A 24,011-nucleotide genomic window follows, 5' to 3' on the forward strand; every position below is an offset into this window, starting at 1 on the left:
CCCCCCTTTTTGATTTAGCCACACCACAACGATAAATTAATTTTAACCAATATATCACGATAAATTTGGTGAATACAAAATGATTTGAACTCGTTTAGTCATCTAGCACATATCTAGAATTCAGAGCTGCTCAAGTTATGTGTGGATGGTGTTTTCAGTATAAATATGAACAACAAATCTCGAGCTTTTGACCTGCTTTACTTCCGGTTAGAAAGTATACAACTGCTTACTACAGCTTATTCTGCTAGGCGGCGATATTTTCAAACAGATAATTTTGTTTTTAATAAAAGAAATAAATTTTATAATTTCAGAGCTCAAATATGCAGTATTTCATAAGATATTATGTAATTGACGTATTAAGAATTTCTGATGAGTTAAAAGTTAAAATTTGTTTTAGCTATTTATAGATGCATTTTTTAAAAAAGATGACGTGGTTGTCAGATTTAGAAAGAATTCGCTTTTTTTGGCAGTCCCCATTTGGCCTCTTTTTACTTGTTTATTACTGTTCTTGTTGCAAGTCGTGCACCATCACACGTTAGAGTTAGCATATTGTTCGAGCAGCGAGATTAAGTTTACTTTACAAATTATTATTTAGGTTTAAATTTCGAAATTAGTATATTGTTGACAAGCTAAGAAGTGTTTTATAACAATTTTCTTTTTTTAATCACGATTTTTAGCGTCTTGAAAAGACAGGTCTCCAAATGACGATTCTTTTTTTTAAACTCAAATAATAAATCAGATAACAAATACACGTATAAAAGAAACTCTATTCAAAAGAGTCTCAAAAAACAATGATCACGTTGTGAACCAAATGGCTTCAAAATACACCGGAAACAGTAACCCGGAAGTATAGACAGTAAAGAGCTTGCAGCGCACCCTAGTGTAGAAAACGCCATCCATATGAAAAAGGGTCTGAAATTTTATTAGCGATAAATTCCTTGGGGCTTTAATTCTGTTATAAATTCTACTTGTAGCGATCATGAAGCAATTTAAATTTGCATTGTCGTCCAGGACAGAGTTCCATTTAAAATTAAAATGCTCTAGCTTGTATGAAATTGGTCGCAAGATTCTATCATTACAAACACAGAAAGCAATATAATAAAAACTTAGTAATTGCCTTTCAAATTTTATGCAATTTTCAAAATATTGCTGTTGAACGCTTTGCAGAGCCTGACTGGAAGGGGCATATGGGGCAGTTGCCCCGGGCCCCCACATCAGAGGGGGCCCCAAATTGAGCAGAGAGTTTATTTTACGTTTCCTTCTTCAATGAACTTTTTTTTAAATAAAATATAAGTACAGTGTAAAATCTGCATCATGTGAATACAGTCTATATTTCGTAAATCCATGGCTTTCTACGGCGGAATTCAGCTAAATTTTCGCAATTACGATAGACAAACTTAGCCAATCAAAAGCCTGTATTTTTACATATTGCAAAATGCCATATGTTTACAAAAATACAGGCTACTGATTGACTTAATTGAACCATCTTAGTTGCGTAAATTCAGCTGAATTCCACCCTATTGTCAGCAAGGATATGAATTTTTTCTCAGCTAGATAACAAAGTTAACAACCAGAAATCTGCATTCGACATACATGATGGACATAAAATTATCAGAAAATCAATAAAATGGACAAAACATTATTTCGTCTGATCATTGGAGGGGGTGGGACTTCATAGCTATTTTAGGTTCTAGTCAATTTTCTTGTTATCTATAATGAGGTAAAAAATTTAAAAACCTTCATAAAGTTCGGTTCTTTTTTATTGAAGAAGTAAAGCAGAGGGGGCCCCCAAAGAAGATTTTGCCCCACGCCCCAATTAGGCTAAGTCGGGCCCTGACAGTTTGTTGTTGTTATATTTCAATTTTTTAAGAAGATCAAGCTTAATTTTGCTTACGGCTGGTACAGCATGATGACCACATGTGGTGGTACAGCATGGTACACCGTAAACAGAGGGTTAAAATTGTTCATTACGAAAAAAGATTCCAATTCTATGATTTTTGATTTTTTCTATCGTTTTCTCAAGGAAGTGTAGCCTTTTTTACCCTCAATAAAAACACATCAACAGGGGCGTTGGGATGGAAGGGGGACATTGTCTCCCCAAAATGTTTTCTATAAGAAAAAAAAATTTATATTCATCAAATTTAGTTCAAACAATTACTTAATTTATCAAATGCGCCGCAAATGGAAATAAAGGTCGTTTGAGATTTAAACAAGTCTAAAAAAAGCGATCTGATAAAATCGCATCGATAACAACAAAAAATTGAGAAAATTCGCTTTTATCGCTTAAATTCGCTTTCTCTAAACTAATAAAAAAAGTGAGAAAAATCGTTTATCAAAAGTGTCTCTACTGCACAACGTTGCCAAACGTTCTTAAGGCGAATTAAAAATTGTAAAGAACGATAGAAGAAAGTTGCCTAAATCATACCACTTCTCATCGTTAAATTTTTGCAATTACATTGCATTTGCAATTGCAGACAATTACATTTGAAATATTTCAACAATAAAATCCAATCATTTAACTAATATTATTTTTTGGTAATAATAATTTGCAAATTACTGAAAATCAATTTTTTCGCAAGGTCTGCAAAGGTATGATTTGGGAAACTTATTGCCTAATTCGTACCACTGCTCCCTAAATCGTACCACCCTAAAAAAAATGAGTAAATTTAATTAGGTGAATAAGTTGATCATGTGCTGCCCAAAACAATAATTTAATAGCATATTAAGAAATATGATAATAAATTGTTGAAGTGTTATCATACAAGTACAGTATAGGAGTATTATAAACCTATAAAATGTTACGGGAACATAATGCTACGTGCTTCAAAGTTAAAGTTTGATTTTAAGACTGCTTCTTTTTGGGATCTAATGGCCAACTTTCTTTCTTCAGCTCATATAAATGGAGAAATTGGTTTAATTCAAGCATTCAACATAGAGGGCACCAGGTCAAATCACATAACAATACTTACTATATCACTACTTGACTAAACAGAAGACTCGTCGCTTACATGTTTTTCTTAACACTTTTTTCTTCCTTGGAATAAGAAAAATAAATCGCATCAAAAGAATTTCAAATCTCATTAAATTTGCTAAAACTGTTTTGTTTCGTTCCGACTGATTCGCGTATAGATTCTAGCTTTCTGCTCTCAAAAAGTCACTCAGAATATTAAAATATTTTTTAAAATTGTTACAGTCCTATTATAAACCTCTCTCACGATTCACGCGATTCGAAATTTGTTAAAGAAGAGTCGTTGCAGCTCAGATTATAGAGCGCCGACCTCCCAACAAGGTGAGCTGGGTTCGAATCCCAGCGACGGGGCTGGTAGATACTCTAAAGTACTTGATGTGGTTAGATTACATAGAACGGTATTTATACCAAATAAAAAACTATCTTTGCATAAAAGTTTGATTAATTATGTATATCCCGATTTTTGGCGGAATGTTTGAAATTTAGAATACAATTGAAGCATTAAGTGGAAGAACGTGTGAAAGTAATTAAAATATTAAATTTTTAAGTTTAAAAGCATGCTGTTATCGGCTGTATAGATTAAATAATTTGGAAAAATGATTAACTCATGGCTGTGAAAAATGATATAAATAACTTCCTATTTTTTTCAATGTATTTTACAATATACTCGAATTTGCTTAAATAGTTTTGAAGCTTATTTTTTCATTATTATATCGCCAAAGGATTCCATTTATATATTTAGCTCAGGAAAATATATACGTAAAAAATCGAATGCATTTTTCCAAAACTATGTAAAATGATGTAAATAAACATTTCGACAAGGAGATTCTGCTTAAAATAAAGTAACTGTTAATACATAGCAATTATAAGTGTTGGAATATTTTAAACAAACGAAGCTGTTATGTTAGGGAGAGGAAATTTTTAAATATTATTCCGTTTAAAATCAAGGTAATGCTGCCAAACGTTTGCATTTTACCTTAATGTACCAAATTGCTGACATCTTATTATTTTGAAATTTTTTAATTTTGGCTATTTTATATTTAAAATGTACCTAACGATTTTGGTTATCTTTTTTTCTTCATTGAAAGGGTCAAATCTTCGTATAAAATACGGTATATACCGAATAATTATAAATTTATCTTTTTTTTTCCCTCCTAAAATCCGCATTATCATCATTTTATTCTCTATCTCTCTCTTCTTGGGCACTACAGCCCAGGCAAGGCCAGGGCTGCCCCATACCAATTATGCATAATAAGATTAATATAATTAGTTGGATATAATAAGATAAGATTAGTATTATAATAAGATTACTAGAATTATATATTCGGATAACAACACTAAAACCAGAATGAACGCTAAGATTGTCTTTCATGTAGCTATTATTTTCTTACAGACAGAACTATGTAAATTTTAAATAAAAAATGCAGAACTATTCTAATTCGATAAATGATTTTAACATGAACAACTGCATCCAACTGTAAATAGTTAAACATAAAAATTTTCAAACTATTAATCAAAAGCATGACTTTATTGCGCGAATTCAATCAAATACAGTTGTTTTATAAACAAATTAAGATAATAAGTCGAAACATCTACTTGAAGATTTTAGTCAGACATTTTGATTGGTGCATATTTTCCACTTTTTAAATAATACAAACAATCTGCACACAAGCAAGACAATCTTTTAAATCGACTTGAACTACTTTGATTCGAAAGTTAAAATCATATTACAAATTGATTTCTTTGAAGTTTTCTTTTTCACTGTACCTAAGTCCGTTGTCCTTTTGCTGTGTGACTTTTACCAGGTCTTTTACACGCCTTGTAACTCAGCGGTAATTCTTCGTCTGAATAAATTCTATCGGAAAAATATATAAGTCGCACTCGACAGTTGGCATAGATCTCAATTGAAACAAATTCTATGAATTGGCTATCATACGCCTGCTTCGTGAAAGTTGCTAAATTTATCTGTATCTTGTTCCACCCGTCATCTAAAGCCAAAGGCATGTGACACAGTAATGGAGTGACCGATACCTTGGATTGGCAATTGCTGGCTCTGAAGCGTCTTTTCACCATTCTACTGTCCAGCACTGCAAACTCAAAGCAGAAGGGCAATTTCAAATATTTGATGATAAGAGTTAGATATGGAAGTCTAACTCCAATAGATGACCGTGGTTGTCGGGGCAAGGAAACGTAGGTAGTGACAAATTGGACAGCAGTAATCTCGACGACCAAAGCCTGTAATTCATCGTCCGTAATTCGCTTTATGTAGCCTTTGCCCTTTTTACCCCATATCGCCAGTGGATTCAAGCCATTGCCGCTGAGAAGTGTGATGAGACCAGTCTGTAACTTATTGCGAAACATGTATCTATTTTATTAATAATTATTCTTGCTTGACGATTAGATGTTTATTGATTCATGGCCAATTTTGAGTTGCCAATATGCTTTTAGAAATTATTGAAATGCAAAGCGACTGCTAAAGATGATTTGCTTTAATTTACCAAGACATTTAAGGTTGTTCTTTGTAAGTTTTTAGTTTTATAAAATAACGCTTTGTAGCGTATTTTATATGACAATTGCGAATATAACTGTTGCGAGTTTTTAACAGTTAATCATGACTGCCATACGGTTATCACGTACGAGAAAAATATAAGTAACGATAAGCTCGATTTTCACTCTATCCTAGTAACCACTCGCCAAGTGGCTGGTCAACGAAAAAAATGGCGACACGAATTAAATAAGCAACAAGTCATCCCCCCCCCCATCTTTTTACCCATTAGCAAAATGGGTGTTGTTTTGGGTTTAATAGCATGCGCACCTTATTTGAACGTCATCACATTTTTCAAGAGTAATAGTAAACAGTGCACATGGACTCAAGAGTAATAGTAAACAGTGCACATGTGTCGTCATTGCATGCGTTGCTATGGCGTCCGCTGTTGTTTGATAATTTTTTTAGAATTCTTTTTTTCACTTTTAATTTTGCTACGCATTAAGTTGGAGAGTTTATTTTTGAGATATGGGATCAGAGAGGTCCCATAAATACTTCTTCAGTTGTGAATAAATGATAATTTCATCATTCAAAATTGTGTACTGAACAGTTAGGATTAACAGTTAAAGATGTCCAAGATGAAAACACAATAAAGCTGATTTTCCAAACAAAATGAGACTTCAGCAATTTCAAGCTCCATGCTATCAACGGATAATTCAAGTATTTTTTTCTCTTTGAGTCGTTAAGTCTTGAAAAAGGGAGTTGACGGATAAAAATTATCTTCATATTCAAAGTCTAAAAATTTGAAGCCCCTAATTATAACCAAGAATATCTCAAAGAAGAAACTCGGCACGAAATTACAAGCTAAGGGGTGTATAATCTAGAATTCTTTTATGAACCAAAATTATGCTAGCAAGTTTTGTTTTTTTTAATAGTTGTATTCCGCATTGAATTTTCTTGCACGGCGAAGTCAAACCAGTATGTTAAACAAAATTTTGTCACACATTTATCTAATTTTTATTATTGAATTAACTTTTTTATAACCGTAGATTATTTCTAATATGATTTTTTTTTTCTTAGAAAAAAAAAATTGAGAAAACCCTTTACACTCCAATGTCGCCAGGCGCAGTCAACAGTCACAACTCAAAATTTGAGAATTTTTATACCTTATAAGTCATTAATTATTTCAAGAATTTTAAAAAATATATTGTATTATGCGTTTTAAATAATTTAAAGCTTATGTCTGCCCAAACAGCATTTGAAAGTACTTGGAATACAAACAAAGGGTTAATCTAAGCAAAAAATAAAAAGCATAAAGTGGCTATTAGATTAATAGGATTTATCGGTGTTGGTTACCAACCTATTAGGTTACAGAAAAAGTGGCTTATAAATTATTAGAGTCTACCGGCCACTGGCTACTAACTGAAAATTTAAATATTCAGGTCTACTCTATCCTCAACTTCAAAGGTAATGTCTCTTACGCGATTCCGAGTTTCCTATAGGAGAGAAACAGTTGTTATTTTCGACGATTGAGTACTTGCACTTCAAGAAGAAGATCAGAGATACCCACACATGTGACCTATGACCTTACGACTACTAATATTCAACTCCATAGCCTTGTAATTTTGAGCCAATCCAGAAGACCAGAAAACTTCCAGATCAGTGCCCTCATTAGCATGATTTGTTATGGGTAAATGGAGGACTTTGTGATTCGACAGATTTAACTTGCATCAGTCACCATTTACTACGTCGGCCGGTGGGGATCGAACCTACGACCTTTTGGACATAGGCCCAGTACCCTATGTGGCTTCGTGCCTGTCTTGGTGTTAAGAAATATAAAGTGAAAGAATTTAAAACTTTCTGAAAGAATTAAAAATGTATCATTAAAGGGAATTGAGCTGATTCGAAATAGAATGGAAATAACAGTTGCTGACGTAGACAAATGCCACGTTTCAGCAACCAATTAGATCGATATACCCACACTACGTCACTTGCAAGTATCTCATTACGCTGTCTCACATGATCATTCTCGAGCAAATTTTTTATAAAAGTTGAGGATAAGATTATTTGCTGCAGTTCATCTATGTCGCACAAGAGCTGCACAATGGGCTATAGGCGATGGTCTGGGAAACATCCCTGAGGATGATCCGAAGAATTTTGATCCTCTGCAGAGGGGGTGGTACCCCCGCTTTGGTAACCCGAAGACTTCCATGCGAAGTCGAGCACTTTACGGTAGCACAGTTTAACAATACATCCTCGGTCCCTACGCAGATTGATCCAAGTGGTCACTTACCCGCACGCTGACCGCAGCTAGTGATGCTTGACTTCGGTGATCAGCTGGGAACCGTGTCCTAAACATCAGTCCACTGTGGGACGAGGATAAGATTACGCTTACTATTGACTTGTCGATCTCGTGGCCAATAACTTTCACAGTCCCACGAGGGAAAAAAAATGTTTCTTCCTCTTTTCACAGTATGCTCTAAACTAAGGGTGGAAATTTTGTGGCAAAGAATTTCAAGAAAAGCTGAAGTTTTGAAAAGAAATGTCTAAACTGACGTCCATTTAATTACCTGTCCATTGGCATAATTGATCATTCAGGAAAAAGATTTAATTGGGAGAGGAATACGCATTATCCAATAGGAAGAGTGCAAACCGTTTTTAATTGCCATTCACAACCACAAAATTACGAAAATTGATTGATTTATTTATCGCTCCCAAGGATGTAGTTCAGCCTCTGGCTAGGGCATCTCTATTTTTAGTATTTGAATAGTTAATTCAACGCAGAATTGCTTGGACTCATAAAAATATGATAAAATTAAGGGTTTAATGACGTTTGCGGTTTTCTCACTGCAGGCGGTAATGAATAATTGTCATATTTCAAGCGGTGTGAGTGGTGAAGGATCATTATTTTGTCCCGTTTCAAATGAGGGGTAATAAGATAACCATAATTAGCTCATAAGCAAGCATTCTTTTTTTTTAAAAATCGTCACGCACTTGAAAACAAAAGAATGACATTTTCTTTATTCCGCAAATCACTTTTTTATTATTTATTATGAAACACCAAATTCACTTTTTCCTAACTTGGTCATAATTAAAAATAGATAGTTACTATTACAACAACACCCGATTACGGATATTATGAAAAATAACAGTGTAGAGAATACCGGGCAATGGCGGTACACGTATTATAACGTACAATACTGTTACGTTAATAATCTCAATTGATATTGCATGATTATAAAAGACTATTATTGATCATAACCATGTCACCTATAACCTGCATTCCATACACTGATTATCAGTTTAATCAGTAAAAAAAAAAATGAGCTAAAAAGTTTAAAAAAAAATCTAACTGCCAAAGAATAAAGCAATATTTCAATCTAAAATATTATGTTGTATTAAATTTAGTATTTTAAATATATTTAGCAGCCAAACTATTTGCATCTCCAAATATAATAAAGAACTGTAACAAATAGTTCAAATACAGGTTTATAAAGTCCCAGACCCATTTTGATGTTTAATAACTCATAAAATAATAAAGATAGAGAGTTCTTTCAGAACCTCTATCATAAAGATAAAGAGTTCTTTCAGAGCCGTACGATAAACATTTAGTTTCCAAGTTAAAATAATTTTTTTACAAATAAACTACGCACATAATATAAAAACGAGACAAAATGATTCGGCAAATTTTACCCTTAAGATAGTAAAACTTTAAAATAGTATTTATTTTTTTGAATCAGAGCATTTTTATGGTTAATTATGTGCACAATAGAAAAAATATTTAATGCATGAATACAACATACTGTAAAACTTTTTATTAATTTTCAAAGCACAGTCTTATGAAGCATATTAATCCGATAGTAAAAAAATATTAATTTTAAGTTCTAACGTCAAGACAAAAAAAAAAATCCCTAGGGCAGGGGTGGGGTGGCGAACCTTCATGCACCAACGTGCCATTTTTTCTAAATATATTTTAATGAGATCATAGACGTGCCGACAAATAGTTTTGACTTCGTGATTATTGGGTAAATAATAATACTAAATTTTATCAACTCAAAACTCTTTATTTACTACGAAAAAACGTAATTCTCAACTTTTGCAATGTTTCAGTTATACGCGTAATTCAACTTAAAGTAACATCAGTGTGACTTCTGTTGTTGCAGATTAGATGACAAATAACTTATATTAGAGTTATAAGATGTTAGTTTAAGCAGAACTGTTAATTTTTTTTGCTAGTTATTTATTGTTCGCTTGTTTTTTTGTGGTTATTAATTGCTTTTTTGACATTGTTCTTTTTTTATGAATTTTAATTGAATTGTTAATATGCTTCATTGTAAACTTTGTGATCGGTGTCGTGCCCAAAATATTGTGTCGCGTGCCACAAGTGGCACTGGTTCGCCATCCCTGCCCTAGGGATTAAATAACATGGAAATACCAAAAATGCATTCACTTGAAAAAGTTTTGCTTTTTGCTGAGAAAACATTGCCTTTTTGTTACAAACGCTAAAAATTTAATTAATAATCTAGATAGAGAGATTATTTTTCTGAGTGTATGGAACTATTTGAAACTTTAATGTTAGAAATTTTTTTATATATATATATATATACTTTTGTCTCATTTGATTAATGTGACATCTTATAATTAAATTACATAATCTAATAATTGCTTTTAATATAGTAAAAAAATATTTAGGACTTTCTCATACGATTCACAACGGCAATTCATGTGCAGGAAAAAGCCATGAGATATGAAGCGTAAACAAGTGTCATCAAAATTAATTTCAAAATATTACCCAACAAAAAAATATGAATGGCTAACCATGACTTAATTTCCTTTATTATTAGCATTAATTATCATTTAATGCACAGAAATAGCATTAAATTATAAAAATTTAATGTACAGTCTACATTCAAGTATAAAAATTTAAATCATGTAAAAGTGGCTATTGTTGAGAATGAATAAGCTTCAAGTGCCAATAAACACAGTCATTAAAAAAAAAAAAAAAATTCAGAAAAAAAACTATGCTGTTTATTTTACTTGTTTTCAAAATAATACAAATTTCAGCTCTTTAATTACATCTTATGCTTATTAGCGAAAATAGTTTCATATTTGGTCTGAAATTCCTGAAAATTTACAATGTTTAAATATGTTTTATTTCAAGACATAAAATTGTGAGAAAGTTCGAATGTTTTACTAATTTTATTTTATAATATCCTCGAATGAACAAAAACTGAAACATTGGTATTTTAAAATGAGACTTCTTTCATTATGTAATTTTTAGAAGCCTACATTAAAGTCAGCAAAAAAAGAATTACTAAAAATTAAATACCACTTACTCGGCTATTAGCTGTTATTCGATCATTATCGTGTTAAATAATATATACCCACTCTTTCAGTTCCTTGTATTTTGAGAATTTGTTAACTGACATTTTTATAATCACCTTTAAATCTCGGTACAGCCCGGGCACAGGTCGTTATTAAAAAAGCGAAATATAATACCAGAGAAAGAATCGTATAACCCATGGTTCTACACAGTTGTTATTCAATGACAAATATTTGAAAATGGCGGCAAGTCAGAATTACTATAAGTGACGTCACTAAAAGACCTTAATTGTCTCAGCATAAGGCTCTAACTCAGGGGTCTATCTCACCCATCTTATTTTTGGGTCGGTGGCTATGCTCAAATGGGTACAACCCGCCCCCTACCGGCTGAAATGAAACAGTGGGTAACTTGCAACTTCAGAAACCTGGCATAACTACTCCAGTACTTGCTATGCCTAAAGCTGTGATTTAAATGGATACCTGAGGGCGACGTCACATTTAATTGATTTCTAAATCGACTAATACTGTGATGTACCTACGATGACATTACTTACGAGTATCAAATTTTCATCTACTGGTTTAATTGGGAACTCCTAAAGCAGGATACCACCAAAATGGACTTTTATTCAATTATTTTAAGGTGGTTTTTTAAGATATCATCGCATGAAATAACATTTTTTAGCCAAACTATGCATTGTTTTTTAAATTGTTGTGAGTTTTTAAGATATTCTACTGGCAATTAAATTTTCATTTTATGTTTGGTAATCATGGATCCTAAAATTATAAACTTTTAAGATTGTATCTAGAAAATCCATTAAACAAAATACTAAAAAATTCTGAGACAGAAAAAATTAATATTTCAAAAAGGAATTCCGTCATAAAAATATAAGTTGTTCAAATATAAGAAAAAAAGGTGAAATTAACCAAAGCGTAGAAAAAAAAGTACCGTTCTGATGAGTTTACTTCCGATTTAATTATGTCTGTCAGCATTAGAAAAAACTACTACAGGGTTCCCACTCTTTTATCAAAGCAAAAATTAAGTACTTTTAAGGACTTTTATCAAAAAAATTAAGGACTTTTTTTGTAGAAATTAAGGACCTTAAAAATGATTATTTATCATCAAATAAAACATCATAGATTAATAATAATAGATTAAAAAAATGGAATAGCTTTTCTTCAACTCAGTCATCCTTTAAAAAATTTAAAAAAAAACTAAATAAAGAAATGTTTAATACAAATAATCTGTATTTAATTAAGATTAAATTGCATTTAATCACCTCACATAGCTTTTAAGAATATAAAGAAAAACTCAAAGAATTCAGATTAAACATTAAAATTTTCTATTTTAAAAATAGAAAGAAATTGTGTTAACAGATAGAAATATATAAATTAAGATGGTAAATTCATTAAATTAATAAAAAGAAACTAACATTAAAGAAACTAACAAATATAAGTTTATTGAGGTTAAGACAATTATTTTAAACCAAGTAAAACCTAATTATAATAAGCTAAAGATTTATTAAAATCACAAAATATAAAAAATTTAATGATTAAAATCAGAATATATTCAGTACCTAATAATCAGGAAAAAAGAAATAAATAAACTACAAGGAAAACTTATTAATTAAAATTAAGAATTGAGAAACAGAAATGATAATTAAAATAAGTGCTAACATAAATATTGAAACACAGGACAAGGCAGGATGTAATGATCAATTGAAATAAAAATGAAAAAATTCCATATCTAAAAATTGAAAATGAAATGAAATAATTCATTAAGTACAAAATTTATTGTGAATGAAGGGAAAAAAACAGCAAAACATAGTGGAATCAGAAACATCATTCATAAAAAAAGATGGAATTAGAATTTCTCCAATTAAAAAGTATTGTGTCTTGTATAGAAATTAAAGGAACTAAATTAATCGACGATAAAAAAAATTTGTTCTTAATAAAGTATTGTCTGAAATTATAAAACAATAATTTGTCAAATAAATCAAAGGCAATGAAAATTGGATGCAAATATGGTTTATATATATATATATTACTTATTATAAAATAGGGAATAATGAATAGTGATTTGGTCGAATAGTCAAATATCTGGCCAAATAAAACGGCCACCTACCCAGTGATCAAACAACATTTTTAAAAAAAAATCCTTAAGAATTTTTATTGTTTATGTAAAAATAGGCCTGGGCATTGTAAGAAATTTTATATCGTGATTGATCGTCAGTCAGACATCGCGATGTATCGCAATTTAACATATGTTTGAAATTTATCAATGAGAGATCTTTAAATCAATCAAAAATAAATTTATAACAAAAGAAAATGTTAATTCTAAAAAAAAAATTTATTCTATAACATCAATAGCATTGCTTAATTTTTTCAATTAAAATAAAGATGGATTGACTTAAGACTGTCTTAAGGATTGACTTGCCTTAAAGTAAAAACAAACACAAGCTTTATTTAAATTTTTTTTAAAATTAAAAACAACTTAGATTTTTTAAAAATAATAATAAAACTGTTACAAAATATTTTACATACATTACAAATTAAAAAAAAAAGAAAATGCCCACTTAAATAAAACATTTTTTAAATTATTTGTTGAAAAATAAATGTGCTTTTGAAACATTGTTAGGCTTTAGTTAATTACTTATTTAAAATAATAAAGTTGTATTGACTAATGGTCAAATGGTTTTAATGTAAGATTTTTATTTATTTATTATTATTTTCCTTTCTGAAAATGAAAAAGAATAAAGATTTAAATGTTTAAAAATAATACTCACTATCAAACAAATTATGAAACGAACATGTATTGAAGGGATTTTTAAAAATATATATACAGTAGGGAACCAATTATCCGGAACGATCGGGACCATCGCTAGAAAAAGCCGTTTTTTTATTGTTAAACCCAACTAAAAAAAATATTTGCTAATAATCTTAAAAAGAAGAAAAAACGATAATGTAATACACTAATGATTATTTCCAAAATGACTGTAAGGTAAACATCTTTCAAAAAAGAAAGAAAAATCCTAAAATTTTATGAGGAAAAAAAAAAACATTTGAAAAAAATGGGGGGGAAATGTATCGAATTTCGTTCCGGTTTTTTTGTTTTCCGGTTTTCTGAATTCCAGATAACGAGTTCTGTACTGTATATATATTCTATATTTAAGAGCACTATTATTAAATTACTGAAAAGCGTTAAAACATTGCTTAACTTATTACTTAATTTTAAAAAATTTAGTCATTTTAAATAACAACCAAATTAAAAAAAAAAAGAAAGAACGCTAACTCTGTTTCAATTTCCTCAAAAATAAAAGCAAATTAATTAAATGTAGGCTTTGTTCTAATTTTTTTAAACTAAAAGCGACTGAAGATTTATTGGTTTAAAAACTAATCAAATTATTATATTTAAAAAACTAAACTCAATGGCGCGACAGCCCATAGAGGGCCAAGGCCTACTGTGTCCATCTCAGTTTTCTTAACCTTGGGCTCTGGAGTGCAACGTGAATTAAATAAATTTTTAAAAAAATTTACTTTCTATGATAAAATATAAATTACTTAAATACAAAATATATAAAATATTAAACTGTATCACTTTAAAAAAAAATCAATAAAGAATCTTTTTTTTTAATTCACGATTTCGTTTCAGTAATATATTAAGTTCAGAACGAAAATTTAAGATAACAGCGATTGAGCAACGATCGCCAAGTAACAGTGGGTCTGCTGAAAATAATTGACAACGTTAAATCCAAACAGAAAAAAAAGTGACGAAATAATGCGCAATGATCGCTAAGTAGCAAAAGTCTCACTGAAAAAATTTTTTTTGAAATGTTATATCAAGTCGAAATAAAACGCACAGCGAACGAAAGGTAAGTCCCGCTGAAAATAATCTTCAAGAAACGTAAAATCCCGAGGTCAAAAATGGCGCATAAGGAAACTATGCATCGCGTTCTATATTTCAACGCTGATCCTCACTCTTCGTTATTCAATATCATGAACCGAACATCATCTTCGTAGCTAAAAATGTAATCAACATCTTCGCAGCTAGACGAAATCAAAATAGTCTACGTCAGAGTGGTGATAGCGTTAGCATAGGCAAGAATCCTAGCACGTTAAACCGCGAGCGTCTTAGATCAGATTCCTGATGCATTGCCTAAAATAAAAGTAATTATATCGGCCTGCCGATATGTGCATTAAGTCGATAAATCGCGATGCATCGATTTAAAAATGTCTAAGAGTAGCGCTCTTTAAAATTGCCGCATCATAACAAAAACAAGAGCTTTTTTTAAAAAATAAAAAAAAATGGGAAAGCCAAACGAAATAAAAACAAAAAAATCTTTCTCAATTTTTATAAGAAAAATTTAACGTTGAAAAATACACTTTAAGTGTTTCCCATCGCCGGATTTTTAGAAAAAATGACGAAAAAGAAGCTCTTTAAAATATGCTATCAAAATAAATAAAAAAAACACAATTAATCAAAAAAGCAAAAGAGAAACAGAAAATTTTCCTAAATTCTTAAGACAAAACTTGCAACGTACAAATTCAATTTTCTATTTTACCGGTTATCTATTTATCTGATAACTTTAAAAGAAAAAGTGGAGATAAAATATATAAGAAACGCTGTTAAATTGCCGCGCTATGAAATAAAAAAACCCAACAAAAGTGAAAACAGAAAGCAAACATTTCACTCTTTTTTAAAAAAAAAGTGTCGATGAGAAAACGACGAAAATGACTTTCCTGATTAAAATTATACTTCGCCGAATATTCGTAATATCCCTAATATTAAAAAAATGGAGTCACTTATAAATTCAATTTCAGAAGAAAATCTGATACAATGAAAAAAATCCACTTTGCCTTGCGACGATCACTAGATGCTGATCCATTCCTTATATTTTTTATCAAGTGTCCATAAATTATTAAAAACACACTTTCCTGGCATTTCTAACAATTTCACATTTGAAGGAAGTATCAAAGCTACCACGTGTGCTTTCAGAAGAATTAAATTTCTCGAAACCTATGGATGTAGAAGGTCAATGCAGGTCCTCAGCTGATAAAGTACCTCTAAGTACTGTCTAAAAATAAGTCAAGACCTCTACCCACCTGCAGTATCACGCTCCCCTCTCCCCACATTAAATTTTTTTCTTTCAGAGTGATCCAGAAAAAAATATTTTAATGAAAAAATTAATAAAAGAAAAAAAAACAATAAGGACGTGTTTTTTTCCTCTTGCTTGTAACCCCTACCCTCACACACATTCAAAATATTCTACCCTCAATGCAGGGTCTCATTCTAGGCGAAAGACGTACTTTTTAATTGTGGATATTTTCCTAAGATAAAAAAATTGTTCCAACCAACTAGTGATACTAGAAATTAAGGACTTTTAAGGACGGTGAATCAAAATTAAGTACTTTTAAGGGCCCTTAATTTTCAAAATAAAAACTAAGCAGTTTCTAAGGACTTTTAAGGACCGTGGGAACCCTGTACTATAACTTCATTTCTAAAAATCAGAAATCAAAAAGGTTTTGGAACTATAATAAACGGAAATCCAAACATAAATAGTAAAAAAAAAGAAAATTTTGCCAGAATTGCAGAGTTTTACCCAGTCGGGTACTTAGTTGTTGTAGCAATTTGCAGGATACCAACATAGATTCACCGATATACAATTGGTAATAGTTTCAGTAATTCCTGTACTGAAGTGAAAAAAAGAAACATTTTTAAAAAAACTCAAGGTTCTAAACATGAAAAATTCAATAAATAAGTAGTAGCAAAATACGAGGATTCTCTTATGAAAAACAGCATAGTGATGAGGGGGGGGGGAGATTGACATATTTGAATTCCATGGCTATTAGGATTCCAGTACAGATTTGCCTAAAACAAAGAATAAGAGTACTTTTTACATCATTTGTAAATGTACAATGTATTCAGTGGCAACAGGACAAGAAAATCTATTTCAATTTATTAACTCGGGATTAAAAATTCCATTTCACTCTTCTTTCATAGAAAATCATTGAAACGTCCTCACATTAGTAGAATAAAAATGTAAAACTACCAACTAGAAAAATCTCTCCAGTATTTAAAAGTTTTATTAAATAATTCACCATTCGGAAAAAAATCCCATTATTTTCTGTTGAAACTTGCATACAGAAATTAATAGGATTTTTTTCTCTTCCGAACAGTGAATTATTTCATCTGAAAATCTACCTATATTTAAAGGTTTGCGATTTTAAAACTTGTATTTTCTGAAAGATTTTTCTGCAGGCCTACTTCAGATATTCAAATAGAAACTGGATATTGTCTACTGTTAACATAATTCAGTAAATGTGAAACCTATGAATACCCATTATAAAATAAATGCAATAACACTTTGTGATGAGAAAAATTGATAAAACAATTTTATACACATTTCAAATTCTATACATTCAGAAATTCATGTCGTTTATGATACAAAATGAAAAGATGAGAACATTAAACAAGGAGCTTCTCAATTTCCCTCTGTAATACTTGTATCTGCGGTTTTAACTGTGATCCTTCATTTGCAGTGATAGAACAAGCAATAACAGGTCTTGAAACTCCACAAGCACGTCCAAGAGCTAAAATGTAAAAATACTTAAGAATATTTAATGGAATACAGGAATAATATTTTTTTTTTGAAATCTAAAAAAGAAAAAAAAAATATTTTAATAGAAACAATCACTGCTATCACTATATTTTAAAATTACACTTTTCAATATTGCTTGGAATGTCTGGGGAGATAGTATTCTCAGGCATGAGAGCGGGAAAAAATATTGACTTTAAACCTTGAAAAAATATATAAAACAGAATTAAATACTATTCATCTCAAAACGATAACATTAAAATTATTTACTTATTTCAAGTTTTTTTTAGTACATGCGCATGACGACAGACTAATAAACTGTTACTTACACCAAAGATTCTTTATTAAAGCCGAACAAAAAGCTAAAAGTGAACTATAAGCAGTTATTAACATGCACAAGAGAACTATCATTTCAACATTATTGCTCAGACTAGTAATGTATCAATAGGAATTAATGTAGAAATTTTATGTCTTCATAAAAAAGAAGTATTCCAAAAAATTAAAGTTACAATTAATAGGAATTAAACCAAATTGAAAGTAAACTGATCATTGATGCAAAAATCCGTGCAAAGTAAATGCAGGTTTTTTCCATCAAAAAGTCCTTCGCGAAGGCAAATGTCTCCCATTACTTGATCCAGGGATTGCCCTATCTTCTGGATTGGATACAAAATTACAAGGATACGAAGTTAAACATCAGCAGTCGCAAACCCCCCCAAAATTGGGTTGCCTGTTCAACCATGGTTATAAATTAATACAGAGGTATGTTACTCTTATCTTCTACATTAATTTTAAAAAAAAATTTTCTTTGAATTAAAAAAATTTTTTTCTCTGAATTTTAAAAAAGGTTTTAAGTTATGAATTCAGAACATTTTGTTAAATACTATAGATGATACTCATTTATAAGAGTCGCACAACTGAATATGAAGCTTAAAATATTAATGACGTGTAGCCTTTTTAAAAATGGTACTGAAAATCAGCAGTTTATAAATCAGTAGACCAAGATAATTCTTAGATCTTATTTTACAACCCTTGTGAAAAACAAAGTTAAAAAAAAAAACTATGCTCATAATGGATATCAAATTAAAGTTCAAAAAATTTGTACATTTTTATAAAGTTGTTTCATTAGAATTTTTTACTAACCCAAAATAATTGGAAAATTAAATGAAAGAAAGAAAAAAACATTTCATTTAAAGTTGTTTAAGATAAAAACAAATATTTATACAAAAAATTAAAATAAAAGGGTTCCCAGATTTCTCTACATTATATGTTTTCTTGAAATTAATTTTAAAACAGTGATATAAAAACAAAAGAGGATAATTATAACATGTATAATTATTATACAACACCAGTAAATAAAGTATAATTCACACCAAATAAAATAAAATATCTTACCATGCTTTGACTTTACAAATACATATGGCACATTCTGAAAAAAAAAAGGAAATAATAAGCCATGAAATAAATATGGAAATGAAACATACAAGTGCCAAGTCATTACAAAAAACTTAAAATATATCCCATTATTGATAAGGCCATTCATGAGTTTATATACTAGCAATATCCTTGTATTTTTAATAATGAAATTGATATCAAAACTACAGCTACAATTTTACCAATAAAATTTGTGTTAATGATTCAAACCAGTAAAGTTATTAAAATCATTAATCAAGATAAGTTTAATTTTGTCATTTGAACAAAGCCAGACTGCTTGAGTAAGAGGAAATACTACATTACACGAATAATTTGCTTACTATTAAATAAATTATAAACTGAACTGAAATATGAAAATATATTTACCTTGTCTTCACAAAGCAGTGGCAGGTGCAACAATATTTCAAGAGGTTTAGCATCTGCAGCCAATACAATTACCTCAGCTAATCCCCGGTTAAGGGTCTTAGTAGCTAAAAAATGTAATTAAAAAAAGTGTATAATTAATAGAAATTTATTTAAGCACCTATAAAAGCATTCAATTATCTATTCCTGGCATCAAATATGGACAAAAAGATCTTAAGACATACACAATGGTTGATATGACTTGATTAAGTGTTTCATTTGCTTGAGAAATGGGAAATAATAGTAGACATATTTCAGAACGCTAAAAAATAAGCACCCATTTTCAAGACTTGCCAGGTGTGAATGAGAAGAAACAAAAGTGATTTGAAACATTAAACGTAAGACTGGCAATGAAAAATGGAAAAATAAGGTTGAGAAAATTAGAAAAATCAAGTGAGGAAAAAAAGACGAAAAACAGAACTAGAAGCACAGTAGTATTTTTCACTTTTTTCTTTCTCTCAACTACTGTGGTTTACCTCAAAGTCAGCGAAACTTGATTTGCATCCTTGAGATACATGAAATTCCGTAAAAATAACTTGCTTTACTCCTAGATTTTAAACCGGGAAGGATGGTATGAAAAACCTGGAATACCATCACTCGTGACTTACAATAGGTAACTTTTCTGCATTCCTATCTTACAATAGGCATTTTCTAAACAATTCCGAAACACAATTTTTTTTTTTTTTTTTACCCAATCTAATATACCAGTGTTTTTATCATAGAAAAAAAAGGGGTGAGCATTTCTCACCCTTTCTCAAAAAAAGGGTGAGATTTCAAACAGTTAAGTGAGATTTTTAAAAACTAAAAACACAGACTTGAAAAAAAAATTTTTTCTTTAATTATATTATAATACATTTATACAGTCTTCTATTTTTTAAAGCATTGAACATTTTTGCTGTATCATCATAGAAGATTTTGCTTTTGCAAGGTATTTGTTCATCTTACATTAGTGCATAAAAAATTCGAACATCTTACATGAATAAACCTTACCTTCGGTAAACACGTGGTTGCAGAGAAATGTGTTCTGAAAGGGGTTCCGTGGTTCAGAGGGGTAGTGTTTTGTTGTTCGAAAAGGTTCTGAGCAATACTGGTAAATAGGGAAGCTATATAACGGGGCAGGTGTTGAAAATAATGAAAGATCCAAGAAAAGTGAAACGGATTTTATTCTAAATGGCGTAATGCGAAGCTTTTTCCAAAATGTGAGAAATTCGCGAATTTTGAAATTGATTAATAGATATGCGAATTTCTCGTGTTAATAATTTTTTAATGTGAGAAAAGAAAAATTCGAGATTCTCGCACTGTTGTGAAAACACTGTATACAGACATCAAGGTTCCTACACAGATTTTTCTGATAACCTAATTGATGCCACAGTTATTGAAGGCGCTTTTAATTGAATATTTCTTACAAAGCTGACTTCGAAATCATTAAAAGCAAATCTTCAAAATCATTAACATTGTTTGCCTCAATACTTTTAAAATGCGTTTTGTGAAAAATCTTCTTCAATGTGCAAAAAACTTCATCGTTCAAGAGATTCATCAAAAAATTAATCTTTTGTGGGGGGAAAAAATCTCACTACCTCATAAAAATAGAATTTTTTTAAAGCCTGTCTCCATTTTTTTTAAATTTTGAAATTTTCTGAGAGTAGCATTGCGTCTTCATTCTGCATGACAGGTGAAAAAAGTAAATATTTAAATTTTTTGAAATTTGCTACGCTATTCGGAACACAAATGAAACTGACAATTATTATTTTATATTGCGACATATACACTGAATACAGAGGCTTTAAAATACAAAAAAGGAAGAGAGTGATAATCAAAACTTAACCAACCCTACAAATAAATCTGAAAATAAATTACTATTATAACTTAACATTAATATAATAAATAATTGCAACGAGCTTAAAAACAGAAATTTTACAGTTTTGTTGTAGTCACTGTTGCTCAAAAGTAAGAGTGTAATCATGCTGCAGCAAAATGATAAAACAGTACATTATATTACAATCAGGGTTGGGTTTTTGCCGTCAAAAACTGGTTTTTGACACGACAGTGGAAAAACCGTGTTTTAACCGGTAAAAACTGTCAAAAACCTACTGTTTTCTTTTATTTATGGCATATAGCGGACAATATATTATTTTCACATAATTGCCTTTATAAATTAATGTTGTAAATGATTGCTATTGATTTTGCAACTATATACAGGTATTCTTATAGAAGGATAAACATTCATACAGAAATATTGTAATATACTTATTGAAAATAGTGATACTTACTTTTATCATTATAGCTTGATTTGCAAAGGATTCAAAATTTTGCACTTCTTAATTGTTAGAAATAAACAAACAAACAAAAAAGCTTGGAACTATTAATAAATTCAGGAACTAAAATGAAGAATTTAAAATTTGGCATTTCTTAAATATTAGAAATAAGCTAAACAAAACTTCTAACTACTAACAAACTCTATGTCAAGAATTACTGCTATTTTGTCAAGTGAAAAGCTTTTATTCAGTTGAAAAATCACATTAAACAAAACTTAATTACAAACAAAATTATATGTTCAGTAGTCGGGGTCACTGTGCCGAATCATACGATAGTAAGTGACTAATTTTGAGAAATTTTCATTGCCCAGTCGATTTCTGAGTTTAGTATGGATGAGTCCGAAGTTCGAGAATAATGATAACAAAAGGTTAGTGCAATGTTGCAAGGAAACTCTAAAAGGATTTCCCAGGCTTTTTCATGTCTCATTTCTGTGTAAAATATTGAAAACAAAAATGATAAGAAAAAGTTTATTTTATGAGGCTTTCTTTTTATGTTTTTATGTGTACATGTGTTTCTCAAAGCAAGATTTTATGAATGAAAGTAATCAATCTTGACATTCTTCAGTAATGTAATATGCCAAACAAAATGATGCTTGGAAATGTTGAAAATTTTGATTGGTATCCTAATATTTTACTTCAAATAGTATGTTTTGATATAATCATGTTGGGGAAAATGCAGGAATCTGTTTTTAAATATCTTTTAGCAACTTTGTTTTAAATTTTATTGCCAAAAACAATGAATTAATTTTAAATTATAAGCAGTTAAACTCAAATAAAAATACAGTTTTATCCAAACTATGGGTTTTTGACATGACGGTAAAAACCATGGTAATAACCGTCATGTGTCAAAAACTTGCCAACCCTGATTACAATACAATTAAAATTAATGGGAAGATTTCAGTAGCTATGGGTACTAATTCCAAAAACGCCATTTTACTTAAGCAACAACCAGAGAACAATACAGGTAAACTCATAAAAACCGTTTCCACCTTGGGTTATTATATTTGGCACAAAAAGATGAAGGTACGAAATAATCCTTAATTATCTAAGTTATTATTATTTTTTAGTTTAAAAACATGCAAATTAAATAACAAATCACTATTTATTATACAAAAGTTTATATACCTTCATTGGCACCCTTTTTTAACTGCTTGTAATTAGCAGTTTGCTGAACCAAATTCAGTATCTTAGTCGTTAGAGCAGCATCAGCTAAGGGATAAGCTTTTGGATTTACTTCTTCTGTCTAAAGGAAATACGTTTAAATTAAATAAAACACAGTGGATAATTATATCATTTTTACTATAATATTATTAAAAATGGGAAATTATTTCAATTTCTTGTGATATACTAAGAAACATTTAATAGTTTAATGCAACATGAAAAAATTTCACACATATAGCGACAATACCTTAAATGGCCGATTCTCCAACTTTACTTACACAAACAAATTAAGAAATAGACAACCTACTAAGGGTAAAGCTATTTAATGGCTTTGTGAAAACACTCAGTGGAAAAGTGAACTATTTAATTCATTTAAATGAGAAAAACATAGCATGGAGCCCAGGAAACTCCAAATTTATAGAAAATAGCTTAAAGGTTTGGCTAACCCTAATAATAAATATAACTTGTGTAATATAATAACTAACAAGAAAATAAATGAATTGCTTTTGTAATTAGGAATTAAACTGATTACGGGTTGACATTGTTAGTTTAAATCGAAATCGCAAAAACAATAAGTGTTGAATTAATTTGTAAAATTGTTAAGAGTTTAACATATATTAAATATTAGATAACATACAACAAATTTGCAACATTGTTCAGCACTATAAAACTTATACATATATAAATAGGAATGGATTAAAATAAATATATGCGTAATTCAATAGATAAAAAAATTAAGGTAACAAAATAGAAAGATAATTTTGAGATTTAATTACACAATCTACTGAAAAAAATTTATGTGAGAAAATTTTAAACGCGCGAAACGCAGACAACGTGTTTTGCCGGCATTTTTCAAGATTTTAAAATAAAATCGAAAATATACGAAAAAAATATATAAGAGATAATACCAACCATCGTAACAATAAATTTTTATGACTTATTCAAACTGAAATGATAATTTCTGGCAATTACGAATTACCACGTTTTTACAAATTCACACAAATTACCGCAAAACGAATCAATAAACAACAATAATGTCCAGGAAATGTTTGTTGCCAACAATGGTATAGAAAAGACAAAATACTTAAAGCCGCGATAGCAATGCGCTAAATGACGTTTTAAGGAGTATTTTCACTGCATACAATTTCCGGCATATGCAATTATTGGAGACCGAAATGAGCTGCCGGTGGCGTAGAGCAGAACTCTCTACCTTGGCAAACAATGATATAAGACGGCATTCCCAAAAGAGCAGAAAATCAGGGTCATTAATCGTGGTTGCCGGGAGAAAAGTGTTGCACCAAACAGTCTCCTCAATTCTGCTTTTAACATGTAAA

At 30.1% G+C, this 24,011-nt stretch overlaps 1 protein-coding gene and 1 pseudogene across 1 annotated transcript; both read right to left on the reverse strand.

The window, feature by feature from the left end:
- Positions 1-4,735: 4,735 nt before the first annotated feature.
- On the reverse strand, positions 4,736-5,329 carry LOC107445849 (cilia- and flagella-associated protein 20 pseudogene; annotated as a pseudogene).
- Positions 5,330-17,136: 11,807 nt separating this feature from the next.
- Positions 17,137-23,777, reverse strand: LOC107445859 (NHP2-like protein 1 hoip). Its single transcript, XM_016060351.4, has 5 exons — positions 23,590-23,777; positions 22,642-22,759; positions 19,166-19,269; positions 18,761-18,794; positions 17,137-17,363 (listed from the first exon to the last, which is right to left on the reverse strand). The coding sequence occupies exons 1-5, from the start codon at positions 23,590-23,592 to the stop codon at positions 17,239-17,241; spliced, it is 384 nt and encodes a 127-aa protein (XP_015915837.1). The 5' UTR covers positions 23,593-23,777; the 3' UTR covers positions 17,137-17,238.
- Between the last annotated feature and the right edge of the window lie 234 nt (positions 23,778-24,011).

Source organism: Parasteatoda tepidariorum, chromosome 10 (genome assembly GCF_043381705.1).
Source record: "Parasteatoda tepidariorum isolate YZ-2023 chromosome 10, CAS_Ptep_4.0, whole genome shotgun sequence".
NCBI classification, from domain to species: domain Eukaryota; kingdom Metazoa; phylum Arthropoda; class Arachnida; order Araneae; family Theridiidae; genus Parasteatoda; species Parasteatoda tepidariorum.

Coding starts and splice junctions, on each gene's coding strand:
- LOC107445859 (XM_016060351.4), bottom strand. Junction 19,270..22,641: donor AAAAAAGGGTGCCAATGAAG/GTATATAAACTT, acceptor TACATTTTTTAG/CTACTAAGACCCTTAACCGG. Junction 17,364..18,760: donor ATTTGTAAAGTCAAAGCATG/GTAAGATATTTT, acceptor TTTACATTTTAG/CTCTTGGACGTGCTTGTGGA.